The sequence below is a fragment of the Protomyctophum bolini genome (genome assembly GCF_963924005.1).
Source record: "Protomyctophum bolini genome assembly, chromosome: 4".
In the NCBI taxonomy this organism is placed as follows: domain Eukaryota; kingdom Metazoa; phylum Chordata; class Actinopteri; order Myctophiformes; family Myctophidae; genus Protomyctophum; species Protomyctophum bolini.
In genome coordinates, this window is record NC_137865.1 from 25,398,625 (window position 1) to 25,416,396 (window position 17,772).

Sequence of the window (17,772 nt, forward strand, 5' to 3'; positions counted from 1 at the left end):
AGACGGTCGCCCAGCACAACCAGTTTACTGTTATGTGGCTTATTTCTACCCTATAATGTTTTCAGAAACATATTTTAGCGTGATGATTAAGTTGAAACCGAGTAATACACTGTCTGAATGTTATCTTGAATGGAAATAAAAACGGAGAAATCTGTAATCAGAAGCAGCTGTGTTGCATGGATGCGCAGACATGGGGAATTAAACATGTGAGCTTCATTTTTATTGGCTTTTATCGATGTGTACCTCTACACGTCATCACGCAGCACGTTTTCGTTTTAATAAATAAATAATACAATCGTTTTTATGGACCTTTGATATAAAAACACACAGAAATTAGAATTTTCCCATTGTTTTGGCATCCATTGTTAGGTATGCCCATATGATGACCACGGATATGGTCTAAAAGTGTGAAAAACTTATTTTTCATTTCACTGCGCCTTTAAAGCTGCTATAAGCAATAATATGTCGATTAATTTTTTTTTTTTTTTGGTATTCAGACAGCCAAATCTTTTAATGCAGATTGCGGCCCCTAGATGTGTCACAGAGACTAAATTTTTTGGGGGAGCTTTCTACCCATTGCTGGCTGTTAAAAAAGGTAATTAAAATGTTGACATATTACTGCTTATAGCAGCTTTAAATCAGCTGTCATTATATCCTTGTGGCTTTCACACTAAACGTTTGGTCGCCGACTAGGGATAACACACTGCAAGAGTTCACCAAGATGCGATCCATCTCACAGCTCCTTTCACACACAGCGAGCAAAAACTCGGCGATCAAAGCTCGATCTTGCTTCAGATCGGGAGTTTTGTCGGCAGCATAATCGGAGCAAATATCGTGCAGTGTTGTGTGTACGAGCCATAAGACGCCTGAGGGCGAGAAGCGACCTCGCCCTAAAGGGCCTAGGTGATAGCAGACTGCTGGGTGAGTGCTGGCGCTTTGGCATGGGGGGTCAGATCAACATATGGAATTAATTCTGTACTGGCTATATATGGAGCTTGTCTTGAGTGTACAGGGTTTGATGTGGTCAGATCAACATATGGACTGTCAGAACAGGTCAGCTCCATATATGGAGATCTAAGGGTGGCAGCGGGGGCAGTGTCTTGAGTGTACAGGGTTTGATGAGGGCCCAGGTAGGGCCGGGCCTTAATTTCCGGGCCTGTTGAGAACTCTAGTTTTCGCTGGCTGCGGCTGCACGAATAACTTTGAGGCAGGCCCGTCTAGAGTTTAAATGGACAGGTATCAGTCAAAACGAGGACAAATGGAGAAGGATCAACATATGGAATGTCAGAATAGTTCTGCTCCATATATGGAGATCTAAGGGTTTGAGGTCAGATTTGTCTGGTCAGAGTTGCTGGCCAATATTGATGACATCAGGGATCTGATGATGTCACGTGACCAACCAACCAACTCACTTACTGATGGGAAATGCACGATTTCATAGTAAATGCAACGTGCTGTTGCAATAAAACCCTGTTACTAATGGATAAATTAACACGGAGGATTTTACTGTGACATTTAAAATGAACTGTAGTAGAGGGTATCAGACACAAGGGGGCACCCCTAGTTCAATGTTTGGTTGGTTGGTTGGTTATGGTTGTATACACAGCAAAATACTGTAGTATAACCACGAAAATAACAGTAAACAAAACTGGCAACTTACTGTATTGGCATTTAAACAATAAGTTTAAAAGCCAATGTAAGTGGGTTTTGGCTATGTACGTTTTTTTTTATCCTGTCAAAGTCTCTTATTATCAGTTGCAGTTGGTTTGTGGGGCTGTTATCAGTGACTGCCAGGCCAGGGCCTAATCTGCGTCATCTGGCTAAATAAATTAAATTATATGAATATGAATAAATGTTTGAATAGAAACCATTTCCAAAGCTTACAATGTTAAAAGCGAGGCGATATATTCGGCAAAGTGCCCAGGGCTAAATATTGCTAGCAAGATAGCAAGCCAAGTGCCAACTTACTATACGCATATCAGGCATAATGGTGTACATACGATCGGTGCATTTAGCGTTATTAAGATTAAATAGTGGTTAATTTATGGTGCGTTGTGCTAAATAATGTATCCAGTAAATGTATGCTCCCATTACAACAATAAATAGAAAGCACCATATCCCAGGCTAACAGGAACGTTATGGAAGTCAAGCTGCTGGCTCGACTGCCCACTGCTAATGTTAAGAGCTAAAACAAGGCAAAGTCATCATGGTGCCCGTTAGCTTGTTGGTTAGCTTGCTTAGGCCTCGTGGCGACGGAATGCAGTTATGTAAACAGTTGTTAATGTTTTTTAAATAAACTATGGTTTCGGTGCACCCTGTGTCTCCACTCCTGGCACGCGACATGTTACCGTGTTAGATTGGGTTATATTACCGTGTGAATGATGAATTCTCGTGTTGTTTGTAGGGATTTCGATAACGGCGTCGTTCCTCGCGAGAGAAGAGTCTCTTCGGTTTTCTCCTTCGCACCCAGAATGTCGTGACATCCATCTGACAGAAGGGGCGCCAGTGTTCAAGAAAGGCATGTTATCAAGATCTGATCCTGATGCCTTGGCAGTACAAATGCAGTAAATCTATGCAAGAAAAACAAACCTTTTCTGCCTACACCTTCAGAAATGTCATTAGTTTACTTAAAGCACCTATTGACCACTTAGTGCCTTGTAATAACTCAATAATGCAAATTATAATTGCCAAAAATGTCTTGTTTATTGATCTTAAATAATCTTTATAAAATGCTCATAAAGCAATATGTTTATGAGTTTGAATAAGTATAATTATAGAGTTATAAGCAGGTTAATGCATTATAAGTATGTAAAATAGAAAATGTATAGCTTATCTGAAAATCTACCAACGGTAGCTTAAATAAATAAATAAATACCCATGTGTATTAGACAAATGACTTCAAACATTAGCTTATTACAAGTTAAGTATCCATGGGTCATGATGGGTGGCCGGTAGTGCAGACACACCCCATGGAGAGGATAAAATAAAATATGGGAATTTCCAGGGAAGTCACTTTCCCATTTTAGAACAGCAGCAGTCCATAACTTAGAGGTGATAAACACTAATAAGCTACCAGTCAGCGATATAGGGATGTATGCGAATACAAAAATCACATCTCGAATTTACCCACCCAGATAGTACTGATACATTTGGTGATTAAACAGATTGTGATGCCGGTCCCGGACCCCACTTTGAGAACAACTGTTACATGTATGTCAGTGGATCTGCTGCCACTTCTTGGTTAGAGTGGGTGACAACATTATCACACGAAAAGATGAAATTACCTACCTAGGTTCCATCTTGGAGGCCAATCTTTCCGGTGATAAAATGGCCACCAACGTAATCAAAAAAGTCAATCAAAGAACAAGATTCCTTTACAGGATCTCCTCACTGGTCAACAAAAACACCTTGAAGACCTTAAAACCCATTCTGGGCGGGAACCCATATTGGTATCTTACCCCTTCAGGCCGGGAACCCATATTTGGGTTCTGTACAGTATGTACAGTATTCAAAAATGTAAATTCTTTGATGCTGCTATATAAATATTTGAAGTTTTTCAGAAACCTTAGGTCAGGATTTAGAGGCGTTTTTAGAATCGGCCTTAGGCCTAAATGGGTTAACAGGAGCCCTCGTACAAGGTTTCTTTGACTATGCATCCACCTCTTGGTACCACAGCACCTCAAAGGCCCTTAAAACAAGGCTCCAGACCTCCCAAAACAAACTGGTCAGGCTCCTACTTGGCCTCACCCCCAGAACCCACCTCACCCCTGCCCACTTTGACAGGCTGGGATGGCTTAGGGTCGACGACAGAGTACAGCATCTTGCAATGGGTCTGGTCCACAAGATTCGATACACCACTAAGATACCCATGTACCTGTCTAAATACTTCCTTAATGTAAACGAAGTCCACACCCACAACACCAGAGGGAGTGCAACAAACCATGTACAACCCAGATGACAGACAAGGGACTAAATGCTTTTCGCTCCTATGCCACCAAAATGTGGAACACCCTACCAACAGTCATTAAGACATGTGAATCCCTTGACTCCTTCAAAACTGCTCTCAAAGGGCACCTACGGATGGCTGCAATTCGAAACTGGCCTCTGTAAAATCTGAATCCCCCCCCCCCCTTTCCCCTCACTGTATATGTATCTTTTCCCTTTTTGCTTCCTATACGATGAAGTCCTGTTCTGTTCTTTAACTACATAGAAGTGTCTATTTGTATGTCTCTAAATGTTTTGATGAATTGAACAATGTGGACCCTGTTGTAAACAAGTGTAACGCTTAATTGGGTCGTCCACTCACAGTTAACAGTCTTTGTATTGAGTTTGTGCTTGAAATGTACTTCTACAAACTGTTAATAAATATTTCAATCAATCAATGGCTAAAGCCGACTCCCACTGCTCTGCTCCACTCCTCTCTGCAACAGGGTATAATCCCTTCTTCCCCTGGATGGATTGCATCCACACTGTTGCTGCTACATCAACTGCGGTACTGTGGTACAGAGACTGTTCACACAGACAGAGTTCTACTTCCAAGGCATGTGTAGTGTACTGTAGTGTGCACTTGTACATCAATCAACCTGCCTCACGCTACAGAAACAGGAGATCCTCATGGCTCGGCAAGGCTTACTTAAAGATCTCAAAAGAAGGTGCCAGCACACAATAAAACGTCCCTTTCACATGGTTTATTACCTGACTAGAGCTAATAAAACCAGGTGGGCCTTCCTCGGCATTGTGACAATGCTGAGGAAGGCCAATGGGCAATGTTTCAAGCAGATCAGAGACTTCCATTATAAAATTCAAGTTCAATATTTTAAGTACAAAACACACTAGCTCTGCCAATGGGCTAAAATATGCACAAAGTAAGCTGGGGTGTAGGATACAAATACAAATTCACATGCCATTACTTTCTTATTAATCAACAGATTTTATTTACAGAAAACAAAAGTATGCAGGTGGATTGTTTCCATAGCATTCCGAGAGCAGGAAAACATTTCCTCCCCAGATTAATAGAAAGAATGAATTTACAAACAGTGAATTGAATACAGACTTTCCAACCAAAGACCAGTTGTGACAGTTGAGACAAAGCCTTCATAGAGTTCTTGGAGTTTGAATTCCCCCCCCCCCCCCCCCCCTTCCAATACAACACATTTAACTTAACCCCAGACTCCCCCAAACCAAACCTCCACTTATTTTGTCAATTGACTGACAACTCAAATGCAACCCTTATTTCCTGAAATAAATGCCATGGCTAGGAATAAACCGTTGTGTTGTAGCATTACAATGTGATGACAAACGGGAAGAAGCGGAGTAATTAGTAGGGCAAAAAGCAGGAAAGATCCAAATACAATCAAAGACCAGATATAATAACAAAACATATATGCCCTAAAGCAGAAGAGAGTTCCTGTTCATTCCACCACCCCTAAACCCCACGCCAGTCACAAGCCTACATTAGGGTCTACACTGACAACAGTTTTAAAAGTTATGTGATAATGGCAGGCTCAGTTTCATATTATTGTGTGTTTCATGTTCAAGTCAGATGTGATTCTTATTTCTTTTTTTAAATTAAAAGCAGGGCAATGATTGTTGATGTGCTCGTCTGTGATTCCATAGTCTGTGTCCAGGGATACAGTATGTCTACACCGGACTATTAAGTTAGCTGCTTTTAATAAACAAACAGCAACACAAGAAAACAAAGTTAAAAGAAAAGTAAAAAGTATACCATACTGACAAGAATGAGCCACTCTTCCCTGTCCAACCCACTTGTAACCCTGCCCACCCAACCCAACCTCACAAAAGAAGATGTGGGAAATATACGACACCCAAGTATTTTTTTTTGTTTTTTTGTTTTTAAATGCCCTCATTGAACCAGGTTAGCAATAGCCTCCCAAAATCAATGGACAAAGAAAGCCAGGTGAGTAGATCTAAAACCTCTGCCCATGCATTTAAACAGTAGTGAATTATCATTTAAACAAAGACAAGTCTTTTTTTCTAGTGTGCATTTAAATCACCAATTGTCAGCAGTTGTCTTTTTTTCCTTTACAATATATTCCTTAATGTTTGTTTTATAATATATATTTTAAAGAGGTGTCCTTTAAATGCAAATGAAGTAGGAAGAGGTCTTGGCAGAACATGAGAAGCTGTTTTCACACTTGACTTCCTCTCGTTTCCCCCACTTGTTGCGCCAATCTACACTTCGATGTTGTTTCCAGCATAAAGCCTGGTCCATGTCCTCGCTGTAAAACACAAAATGGTTAACACGATGACTTTATTTGTAAAAAATCACATGCTTGAAGTGACAAGGGTTGAACGATGTGTCGCATGACTAAAGTGACCTCCACCATGTGTACCTCTGAAAGAATTTAACGTCTCAGACGCTACATAAAAATGACACAAACATGACATGAAATGTTTTGGCCAGGCAGTTAGTCAGTATGAATGCTCAAAGCAAAAAATGTAGTGAGACAACACGAGTGTAACGTGTCGTTCGAACATGTCGCGATCAGCTTGTTCACTTTCGGTTATTCGGTGGGTGAAAACAGAAGCCATTTCTAACAATGTGATTTGCATGGCCAATAATTGACGATCTCAATGCTCCATACATGGGCTATGCAGCACGCAGTGCTGTAGCCTATTTTTTTCCAGACGATATACCATAATTATTCCCTTCACGACATGCACACGTATAGGCTATGAGCTTGCGTGGTCAATGGATGAAATGACTAGCAGACCATGTACGCTTTTCCCCAAACTTCAGCATGCCATACTACGTACGGTATATAGCGTATAACGGTGGACTACATCACTGGTGTCAGACTCAGGCATTTCCAAAAGGGCAATAAATAGTGAGCACAGAGTACAAACTGACAATCAAAGCTACAAGGTAAGAATGATTAATGTTTGACTGTAGGGTGACCTTTCAAAAACTGATCTGGCCAGATCACAGCTCTCACCTGTCTCTATGGCTTGAGCTTCATTGGACTTCCACTGCTCTGCAACATCATTTGCTAGGGGATCATCAGGGTTGGGTGCGCTTAGTAACGCCTGGATTGATAGCAGCACTGTACGGATCTGCAAGGCTGGAGACCACTTATCTGAAAAAAGATATAAACAGTTTGGATACAGAAGATGAACAAGAAAACAGAGGTAGTTAGAAAAAGAGTGAGTGAAATAAGGTATATAAGAATGCTGTATCTTATTTTCAGACGTCAGGGAGGCATAACACCAGTGGTACGTTGCTCCAGTGAGAGGTCAAAAGTGTAATCCGAGAGGCCCGTGAGCTTTCAAGCGAGATTAAATAGGTAAATCCCTCATTTCATTCACAGTATAAACATTAAGAGAAAACAATACACATGTTCCCTTCTACAGTAACATGCCTGACCTGTCAGACCAAAGACACAGAGCAGGTGTAATGTGGCAATAAAGCCAGGGCTGGGAAAATAGTCTTTTACCAGTTAACAGTTAGCATTGTAAAGCTCTTTTAAAGCAGCAGTTCTCAATCTTATTGGCCTTATTTGATAAGTGATCACAAGGTTCTCAAATACAGCTCTTAACAATAATGTAACTTTTAACTAGTTCTTGAAATTAAGGTTTGGTTTCAACCAATTTCTTAGTAATCTTTTACATTGAAAACTACGCAGCGGAATACTGGATCCAATTTCCTTATGAACAATTACGGTAAATATGTGAGGAGCTTAACTGATAATTAAGTCATGAAACTAGATAATGGAAGATTCAGAGCGTGCAGCAAATGCCATGGAGGCAAGTATTTGGATAAATATAAGGCACACACAAAACACACTGTCTGTAAACAAACATCGACATTTGAGTCTGCTTCAGCGATGATGCCGAAGGCCGAAGCACCCGTCAGCAGCGCCATGGTGACCATTGATGGTAACAGCACGGTGCTTTATAATTCTAATGGTGTTGTGCTTCTTGTAGTGTCCACAATCATAGTCTTTTCATAGTGTTATTGTGTTCAGAGAAACCTACACAGGGATTTCACCAGATCAATTCAAACTAGGGAAGCACACCACCAACACTGAATGGGCTCTTATGCACACATGCCATTTTGGAATTTTGGGCCCCTTCCCTACTTCCATTAGAGGCGTTACCGCTGATACTAATGAAGGCTCTGTTCCATTCTGGTCAGTCAGGGTGCTGCTATTGTGCATATAGGCTCACACCAGGGGGTTTCAAAGTGTCGTTGAGAGGGTTCCAAATGGCCCCGTACAGGTGTCTAACTCAAGAGTGTACAAATGGAACCAAACAGACTCATAAGCAGGGGTTGACACTAACCCCTGCCCATGTGCCCGGGGAAGGTAAATAAAATGGTCGGGCAGGTGAAGTTTTCCACCAGGTTGCCTGACCGGGCAAGTGCACATTTTGAGTGGGGATGCAACGGTCTTTAGTTCGCTATAAAACACAACGCGAGATATAACTGTCTTGAACGTGGTCAAAGCGTTCTGCATCTCTCTACCAAGTCCTTCTTTGGGTGTCTGGTTTAATTAGTTAGTTAGTTAGTTTTTCACTGACGTGCAGTCTGTGCGTCAGAAAGTCAGACATCCACCACAACATCCACAGGCTGTTGAGAGCCACCGTTTCATGTACAGTATGTATTTGCGAGTTTCCTTACATACATTATATTAACTTTTGTCTGTTAAATAATAATAATAAAACTTTATTTGTATAGCACCTTTCATGACATGCAGCTCAAAGTGCTTTAAAGAGCAATGGAGAAAGAAAGAAAAGAAAATCAAGGCATAAAACATTTAAAATAATAGCAGTAATGCAATACAGTGAGGACATGAATAACAAAAAAAGTTTGATGTCTCCCTTTTGACTGATACCTGTTCATTCAAACTCTAGACTCTTGTTGTCATATGAACGTTTTTTATGTGGTAAAGGGACATCTCCTTGTGCTGCAGGGAGCACTGAGCCTGCGTGAAGGTCTGTCTCTGCCTGTTCTTCTCCCTCGTTTTATTTTTATTATTATTTATTTCCCGTCTTCAAGTAACAGCATTTTTCTGACTGCTACATGAGGGTACAGACTGCTGCACCTGTTTTGCAGGTTTCTCTCTGCAGTAATAGTTTGTGGCTGAAGTGTTGCCGGTGCCGCTGCAACATTTATGCAGCGCTGCCCCTATGTGCGCACGATATGCACATTTTCAGTGCAAAAACTCATCTAGTCCCTAAACCGTCCCAGCTGAGATTAATTTAAGTCCCAAATAGATACACACACACACACACACACACACACAGAGTTCTTTGTCAGGCATGGCCAAATATGGAGTCTATGCAGATGTCAAAACAACATTGTGATGTCAGAACAGGCCAGCTCCATATATGGAGATCTAGACCCTGGGCAGGGGCCTGTCCAAAGCCTGGGCAGAGGCTTTTGTGCTGGTTCTGGAGAACAGTGTATCCACACGCATGTGTCAAATTTTAAGTCGGTGGGGAAAACGGTTCTCGAGTTACGTGGATTACAGACGTACATACATACACTACACACATACAGAGACTTGGTGCATTTATAGATATTATAGATATACTAGAGCGGTGCCCGTTGGAGCCTCTACAGCGGTGCCTGTTGGGCACTGGCCTACTTGGAACGATACAAGTTGGAAATGAATGCCCCACCCAGATAGTCTGTGTCCCTTTGACATGTCGATCGTGATCAACAGGTTGTTACTTACAGTACCAGTACCACTAATCTAGACCTTTTTTCCCCCATGCAGGGAGGAACCCAACCCTGTTACAGTAAACAGAATGGTAATGCACATAATGATCACCATCTTAACGAACTTGTCCGCAATAAGCGTATGAACCAGGCTTTCAAAACAACGACCCCATATAGCTTATATTTCATAGACTAGTGCGTTAAGAGTAAGACAAAGAAAAGCATACAGTTTTCTTTATATTAGAGGAATACATAGGTAGTGCTTACCTTTCAAAATGTCTAGACATATTCTTCCCAGCTTGTCTACATTGGGATGATATATTTTGGTCATGAAGCGTACTTTAGGAGCAGCCATGGGGTATTCTTCTGGGAGAAAGAGTTCAAGTTTAAATGTGCCCCCCTCGAAAGGCGAATCCTGAGGTCCAGCTATGACCACATGGAAGTAGCGGGCATTCCCTTCATCAGGCTCTGCTTTGATACCTGGGACAGGCTCTGCAAGCAAACGCTGAGTCTCCTGGTAAACATGAAAGAAGCAGATGCAGAAAAAGGGTTTAAGATCCTAATATTGTTCATACAGGAAGGAACTGCAGTTAATTATGCCTTCAGTAGTTCTTAAACCTTTTTGTGTTAGCAAGCTCCCTTAAAATTATATGTACTAGACCTTACCCGTTCTGAATGAACACCAAATGATGTACAGTGTGGGTAATGCGATATAAACATTACTGTTTGGGAGGAAATTGTCCTGTCTCGCACGTAGGGTACGCTATCGCAAACATAGCGGATTTATCCCCCAAAAAGCATGTTTTTGCAATAACTAATAACGTTCGGAAATGCGCACCGGGAATGTGGTCAGTTTGTTGAGTGTGGTGGTTGGTGACGTCACAGAGTGCGTTTAGTGTGCCTTATTTACGAACGACCACAGTTGTGACGCATTCACATGAATCACACCGGACAACCCCAGCTTCAGGGTCGCTCAGTGCGGGCACTCGGCACACCCGGTGCACAGCCAGGGCTCCAGCGTGCGACTTAATAGGTCGCATATGATACTTAATTTCTTAACGTGCGAGTTGAAATGTAACGAGGTTGCACAGGTGCGACTTGCTGGAAGGATGAGTGGAGGGGAAAAAAAACATCCTGCAGTGCTTGCCCGTTCCATTGATAAAAACATTGGACGTTCGCCTGCCGCCCAGTGTTCAAAGAACGATCGTTCACGAAAACCCACCAATAAACCCTTCAGACTTGGATGGTCAGAGCGGCGCGATTACATACAAAGTCAATGCAAAGACGAGAATTGCGCAAACGGGCGCAGCGCGACCTGCCGCGGTACAAACTGGACAAACCGAGGCGAATATATATTCAGGTCTGAACCCAGCTTATCCGACACAAATTAACGAATCTTTCTCAGCTGTACAATTACACTGGAGCGCAGCGCGCATATCTAACTGCATGATGATCAGTCATGATCTACACAGACTCCCGACCATAGACTGTAAGCTCCCGACCCAAACAATGAGTGAGGAGGTAAAGTTGTTGTTTGATTAAAAATATAATGTGCCACGAAAAATAGCTTCCAAAGCTTGTTTGCATCGAGGAGGTAGCCTGTGTCCATACATGATGATCGGCCAACAAAATACATTAATCTCCCTCCCAGTGAGTGAAGAGCACTGATGCCTGATTTATTCTTCGTCGTACAAAGTGTGTGCTGAAAATGGCTGATCTACAAGCTCACAACGTGTCGCGTCCGCGACATGTTGTGAGCTTGTAGATCAGCTATTTTCAGCACGCGGAGATATGCAGGCTCTGAGAGTATTCAGAAACTTTTGCCTTCACAATAAAAGTATGCAGCTTTCACAAGTTGGCCAACTTGGCCCATGAAGACAAGGAAAAGGATTAAGAATTCGGTGGCATTTCACATTGCAAAAGATTTTTTCCAAAATGTAAAAATATTATAATAAGGAATTAATTTGGGTAATGATATATTGATATTGGACATTCCGTTTGCGATTTGTGTCATTTTGTGTGAAACAGGCCCCTCCCACTAACTTTGAAAGCCTGTGGTGTTTTAATCGGATATGTCCAGAAATCATGTGTACCGGTTTTTGTGAGATTTGCACAAAAGCTGTAGGTGGAAGAGAAAAAAAAGTGTTTTGAAAAAAAGTTAAAATGGCAGAGAATCTATCCTGAAGCAAATGTGTGTGGTCTATATGGGGATATGCGGCATGACCCAAGGAATCCAGGGAAAGTGACATTTAGATTTTACGACCTACAGTGCAAGAGTTATAAGGCAAAATGTAAAGTGGGCTGTTATAGCGCCACCATGAGGCCAACTGATAATTTATTACATTAATTATTATGAACCTCACCTCCAACGGTTTCTGAGAGGAAAAGACTTGATGTGAGTTTTCACATTTTCCCATGTAAGTCGATGGGAAAATTTTATTCACTAATAAATTAATTATTAATCAATAATTTGTCAAATTGAAAAAAGGGTAAGGACCTCCGTAATATTATGGTCAATGCCTGTGTGAAAAGTCGGAGCGATTGGTGCAGACAGTGTTTCAGACAGACATTCATTCAGACATTGAGTGAATTATAATGTTTGGCCAAGCCAAGGGCCCGCAATTTGAAGATGTTTTGTGCCAGGAACCCAGAAGAGAAGATATTTTAAATAATTTTAAATTATTCCATTTAAAAAAAAACAATTTCAAGGTTTTTCAAAAATAGATGTACAAGCTTGCAGCACGGCACAAAGTGACACATGTGTTAACGGTTTTAATGGGTACTAGTGAACATTCGGAGTGCTTTGCTTGAGTCTAGTCTTTGATTTGAGATATTCCCATGAAATGACCACATGTCTTTTTAACTTTCATTGTTTTGTTTTATGAATCACATCATTTTGTTTTTATTCTGTAGAACATTTTGTAAACATTGTCTAAGAAAGGTGTTATAAATACAGTTGTATTATTTATTATTAAGGCAAACCAAAATGTGGTCAGGTACAGGAAAGGATTCCAAATAAGCCAGGTGGCTTCTCCCTTTCCTTGCATTGTATTTTCGTTCTTTGATATGTAAATGTTTTATTATACTATGGGCTAAATAAATAAACCTAAACCTAAAGTTACTACAAAAGCAATTTTGTCAGTTATAACATTCCTGTTTTTGAAACCTGGCTAAGGACTGCAGAAGTAAATTGGCATTCTTGCTAACTCCGGCATATACTGTACAATGTACATCATCATATAATATATATGTTTCGTATGGATGTATGTGCTCTTTCCCTATCAAATAAATAAATCTGTGCAGGCATCCACATTGTTGTGATCAGGTCCTCCACTAAGGTACAGTAAGCTTAATCTATAGAAGGGCAATTATTTCCCACTCATTGATTATCCTATGGGCCTAAGTATTAAAACCCAGCAAGACAGTCTGAGTCAAAGTAGCCGGCCAACTGCATAAGTGCTGAAGTGCATATTAGAGATACTGCCTTATAGGGTAGACAATGCCATACATTGCAACAGTGACTTATAACACCAGCAGCTCAGCTTTTACATTTTTTGTTTGTCTTTTAATACCATACACTGGTCAGGAAAGTATGACAAATCTATTTGATGCCTGGCTGTGACACTAGTAGAACTAGAAAATGTCATTCTTATTCATGTGGCACTGCACTTCTATGCTCATTCCGCTGCAGCTCACCGCTCCTTGGCTGTGTCTCACCGCTCCAAGAGATGGGTCAAATGCGGAGAACAACTTTCACTGCGGTAACGTGTGTGACAAATCGACTTTGATTCTGTGATTTATTTTAAAGACATGATTCCGTGTATATTTAAATACATGCTGCAATCTCAAACTATTTTAAAGAAACACTGTTGTGCCGGAATTAGGTAACAATAATCTAAGAGTGAAACAAATCAATTAACAAATTAATCGCATTACATTTTAATAAACAATTTAGATGTGTAGAATAGATGTTAAATGTTTAAAAATGTGCTACTTACAACCAAAATATGAACACTTCTTTGTTCCAATCATAAAAGGTTCAGACTTCAGATAACTTGGTGAGCATGGCCAATTACCACCAATTTGTATTTTATTACTTTGCGTTTTAATTTTAAATCAATGGCATACCCCTGTTTAAGCCAACTGTGTGTGCGCACGTGCGTGCGTGTGTGTCAGTTGCAATTTGCAAAAAAAAAATAGAATTAATTTCATTCTTAAAATCAAATTGTCATTGAAAGGAAAAACGTTTGGGCTGTGAAAGGTTTTGAGTCATAATTAAGCTAAAAAAAATAGAATGATTGCCAAGAGCTGTAATTGTAGTCTGCTTGTTTTTTTATTATTGTTGTTGCTAGTGTCCTGGGTTGAGCTATGTGAGGCATAGCAGAATTCATATCTGAAAACTTGCATGCTCTTGCTGCAGTACTGGCTTCTAGAGGTGACACTGAGCCAGCCACCACGCCACAGGAGACTCCATTACTTGCATTTCCATCAACTACTGCAGCAGGACTACCGGCAGCTCAGGGTTATAGCCAGGTGACCTGCAGAAATACACACCTTCAGTGTGACAGGGGAGTAGACTACCTGATATGGCCTGTGGTATGCATGAGGCAGACGGGGGAAGACACCTGAAAGGCACGTTCATCAAGTTAACTACAGTCATGCCTTCATTCAGAATAACTATTTTCTGAACAGTGGTGGCCTGTCTTTGGACTCTTTGCCTAATGCCTGTAACTTTGGGAGTTGAGACACAGACAGTAGGTCATTATTAAAACATTTTACATCATTTCTTATGTACATAGTAGGAATGGAGCTTTAGTCATCCAGGAAGATTCAGTTGTTATGGCATACAGCAGTTATGACACATGGACGGATATAGAAAAAGAGATACAGCTACTAGTAACAAAATATTATCATCAAGTAGCAGGCTGTTGCAGCCATTATTGTACCCACTACAATGAGACAGACATTCACTGATAAGACACCCATGTCAACTCAGTATAAGAAAGGCTTCCAAAAAGAGTTGGCCCAGGGCCACCTCTCCTGCTTTTTTTTTTTTTTTTTCAATTTCCGTGAATGCAACTAGGGGCGAGATTCCTGAAATGTTTCAGATAACCCACAGACAAAACCATGCAGTGAAAACACAGACAAGAGGGGCTCCCAGTCCCAGTCACACGCTCAAAAAGGGCTCAGGGGCTAGGGCCACGAGAGCTGTTCCCAGGCCTCCCACCTTTTATCACCAAACTCACATTTATTGTTCAGCGTGTATGGTCTACTATGACATCCTTCACTTTCTACACCTGAACAGTGAACAACCCTTATCTTTTAACTATGCATCTAGGATACATTGATGACTCATTTAGCAGAGGTCCATAAGTCCTTTCAAAAATGTATAAATTATGTGGCCCTTTCTATGACATTAAATTAAAACACATCCAAACATTGTATGTATTCCTTATAAACAGTCAGCCATAGAACAAGTTTTTTCATGGAGGGATCCATATCGGCATGAGTATGCACATCGCATCCTCATTTGTAGCACTCCATTGTGTACACGTACACACCCAATAACGAATTGCTGCGGATCAAGCTCTTGTCATGTAGTATCTTAAATATCTATATCTTTAGTCAATTATCTTCACTTTTCAAGATTCACATGGACAACATTCTGTGTAGGCAACAGAACATCATGCACAGCAGCACTGAATGTGTAAACTTCTTTCAATGACCACATAGGCATGGGGGCACACACATTGACAGATATGTTGGTGTGGGCCTGCAGGGTCATTTGTAATCACATCTGTCAATTTGTGTGTTCCGTCCGAATACATTAATTAAAAGGAAGTCTACATGTGTTTAGTGCTACTGTGAATGTCATCCTGTCGAACACATCCGTGTGAATCTTTGGAAAAGTGGAGGTATTTGTCTAAATACCTGTTTTCTGCCAGAGCTTAAAAATGGATAGATTACAAGAGCAGACCCTAGGTTGCAGCAATTCATTTTTAGCAGAGTGCATCATCGCTAAATTCCCATTAGAATATTATACTGCCATTTGTCTAAATGCCCGTTTTCTGGCAGAGCTTACAAATGGATATGATACTAGATGACAAGAGTGGACCCAGGTTGCAGCAATTCATTTTTAGGAGAGTGCATCATCGCTAAATTCCCATTAGAATACTGCCGAGACTGATCCCTCCACAAAAATGCATCCTGTACTTTATGGCTGTGTATATATGGATACATGCAATACGGAATATATATTTTTAGGGCTAGTTATCATGGAAAAAAGAACGGCTTTTTACCATTTGCCAAAGGAGGGACAGCATAACGAAAACTCATAACTCATTCTTAACACTGTAAAAACAACCCAGTTAGTACTTTCCTACTGATCAACTTAATAATCAATGCCCTTCACTAATTCAATATCTTCAGGACTGGAAGAGGTCTGAAGACAATTGCCTGAACACTGTCAAATAATCAGATGCATGTATCATATATGCCTATCCTAAATGTAATGTTCAAACATAACGCTTTGCTTATATTGTTGTATACATCTAATATGGTGTGACTTGCATGTCACACCATATTAGATGTATTGATTATTCTGTCTAGATTAGACAAGTCACAATAAGGTTTCACGGTAATAATACAGTTTACATTTAATGCTTATGAATATAATATAAGGTATAGTGTGGTTGTATTGACATTAGAGTGATATTTCTGTGGAAAGGGAAGGTGACACGAGTCAATGCTTGGGAATGATACACTTTCATACCAATGAATGAATTAAGCAACTTCGCCCCTCAGCTTTGCTACTATTAGCGTACTAAGCTAACTATCAGCCAGTGCCACTGCCAGCCACTGCAGCCAGGCATAGCCACTAGCCAGCTGGGCTAACTGGCTAACGTTGCTTGCAACGGCTGGCCCACAAAGCCATTGAGCCAAGGCCTTGCGGCAAAGTCTGCACTGACACCTAACGTTTATCACTTACGCGTTATTAAACTGAAGCCTAGTTAAAAAATGGCAACATATAATATTAAGACTGACCAACGCAATAGTTAGTGGGAAAACATACTAAGTGAGATAAAAAGGGAGTACCTGCTGCTAGCGTTAGCTGATGGCTAATGTTAACCTGTTAGCTGTTGTGTTCCTGGTTTTTCATCACGCACTCACAACTGAACTGGCTGTCAAGCTAGCATGCTTAGCATAGCCAGCTAGCCTGTCAATAACCCCCCAAATCTGATCACTAGCAGCAAGAAGTTAGTAGTCTCGTGTTTAGAGTATGTTTTTTTAACAGATCATCAACAAGTCAGCCATCTTTCTAAAGCGCTGATGTATTTTTAACCCAGCAGCCCTTTTGGGTTTAGCTAACAGGACGAAACGGAAGTAACTTTAGCCAGCGCAATGCTACCGTTGGCTACTAGAAAAACTCAAGACTGCGTGCTTTCCACTTCGCCATGTGGACTGTATGTGGTTAATCACAGAACATCTATTTTTAAAATGACAGTGTGACACTGTTACTAAATGTACCTTAATGATCCTGCGGGGCAGTCCTGCCATCTTGTCTTTAATGCGGGCTTTAGCAGTAACTCAATGCTTCTCCTCTTTCGTTGGCATTGACAGCACACGCGTCTTCCGGTCTGCATGCGTCATGAAACCTGCAGGTCTGGATTGTACATTTGCAAATATAAAAATTAACAAATATCTTAGCTAGGCTACTATATCTACTATATTATGAACTAGAAATAAATCAAATTTCCATGGTGGTCTATAATATAATGTATTGATTCTATTCGATATTTTCATGGTATACATTCTATGTGAATAAGAAATGTATTCAATATCACAGCAAGAGGGAATTTACTTTCTGCACATCGTTACAGCATTTGCTTTGCATGTGGCAGGACACGGTCCTAAAATAGGACTTTATGTAGACATATAGCACTCTAGTCTAGTGTATATAGTTTCCTTAGATATTCCACTGTTAGGTTCTTTAAGCTTACATATGATTCATGATGACTATTTGTGTATTTAATACCATGTTTTTTGTTCTTGCTTACTGTAAATCGTTCTAGATTAAGAGCTTCTGCTAA

The 17,772-nt window shown here is 40.7% G+C and overlaps 2 protein-coding genes across 5 annotated transcripts in view; both read right to left on the minus strand.

The window, feature by feature from the left end:
• Positions 1–2,471, minus strand: part of banp (BTG3 associated nuclear protein) — a 46,850-nt gene extending 44,379 nt beyond the window's left edge. For all 4 annotated transcript variants that reach the window (XM_080761774.1, XM_080761773.1, XM_080761772.1 and 1 more), the window contains exon 1: positions 2,372–2,471. The gene's annotated coding sequence lies outside the window, so the exon portion shown is untranslated. The remainder of the gene's footprint in view (positions 1–2,371) is intronic.
• A 2,435-nt stretch (positions 2,472–4,906) lies between these two features.
• ube2na (ubiquitin-conjugating enzyme E2Na) lies at positions 4,907–17,319 on the minus strand. The gene is made up of 4 exons (XM_080761522.1): positions 17,210–17,319; positions 9,950–10,196; positions 6,957–7,097; positions 4,907–6,239 (listed from the first exon to the last, which is right to left on the minus strand). Exons 1-4 carry the CDS (start codon positions 17,237–17,239, stop codon positions 6,193–6,195), a joined length of 465 nt encoding a protein of 154 aa, XP_080617648.1. The 5' UTR covers positions 17,240–17,319; the 3' UTR covers positions 4,907–6,192.
• Positions 17,320–17,772: the final 453 nt, after the last annotated feature.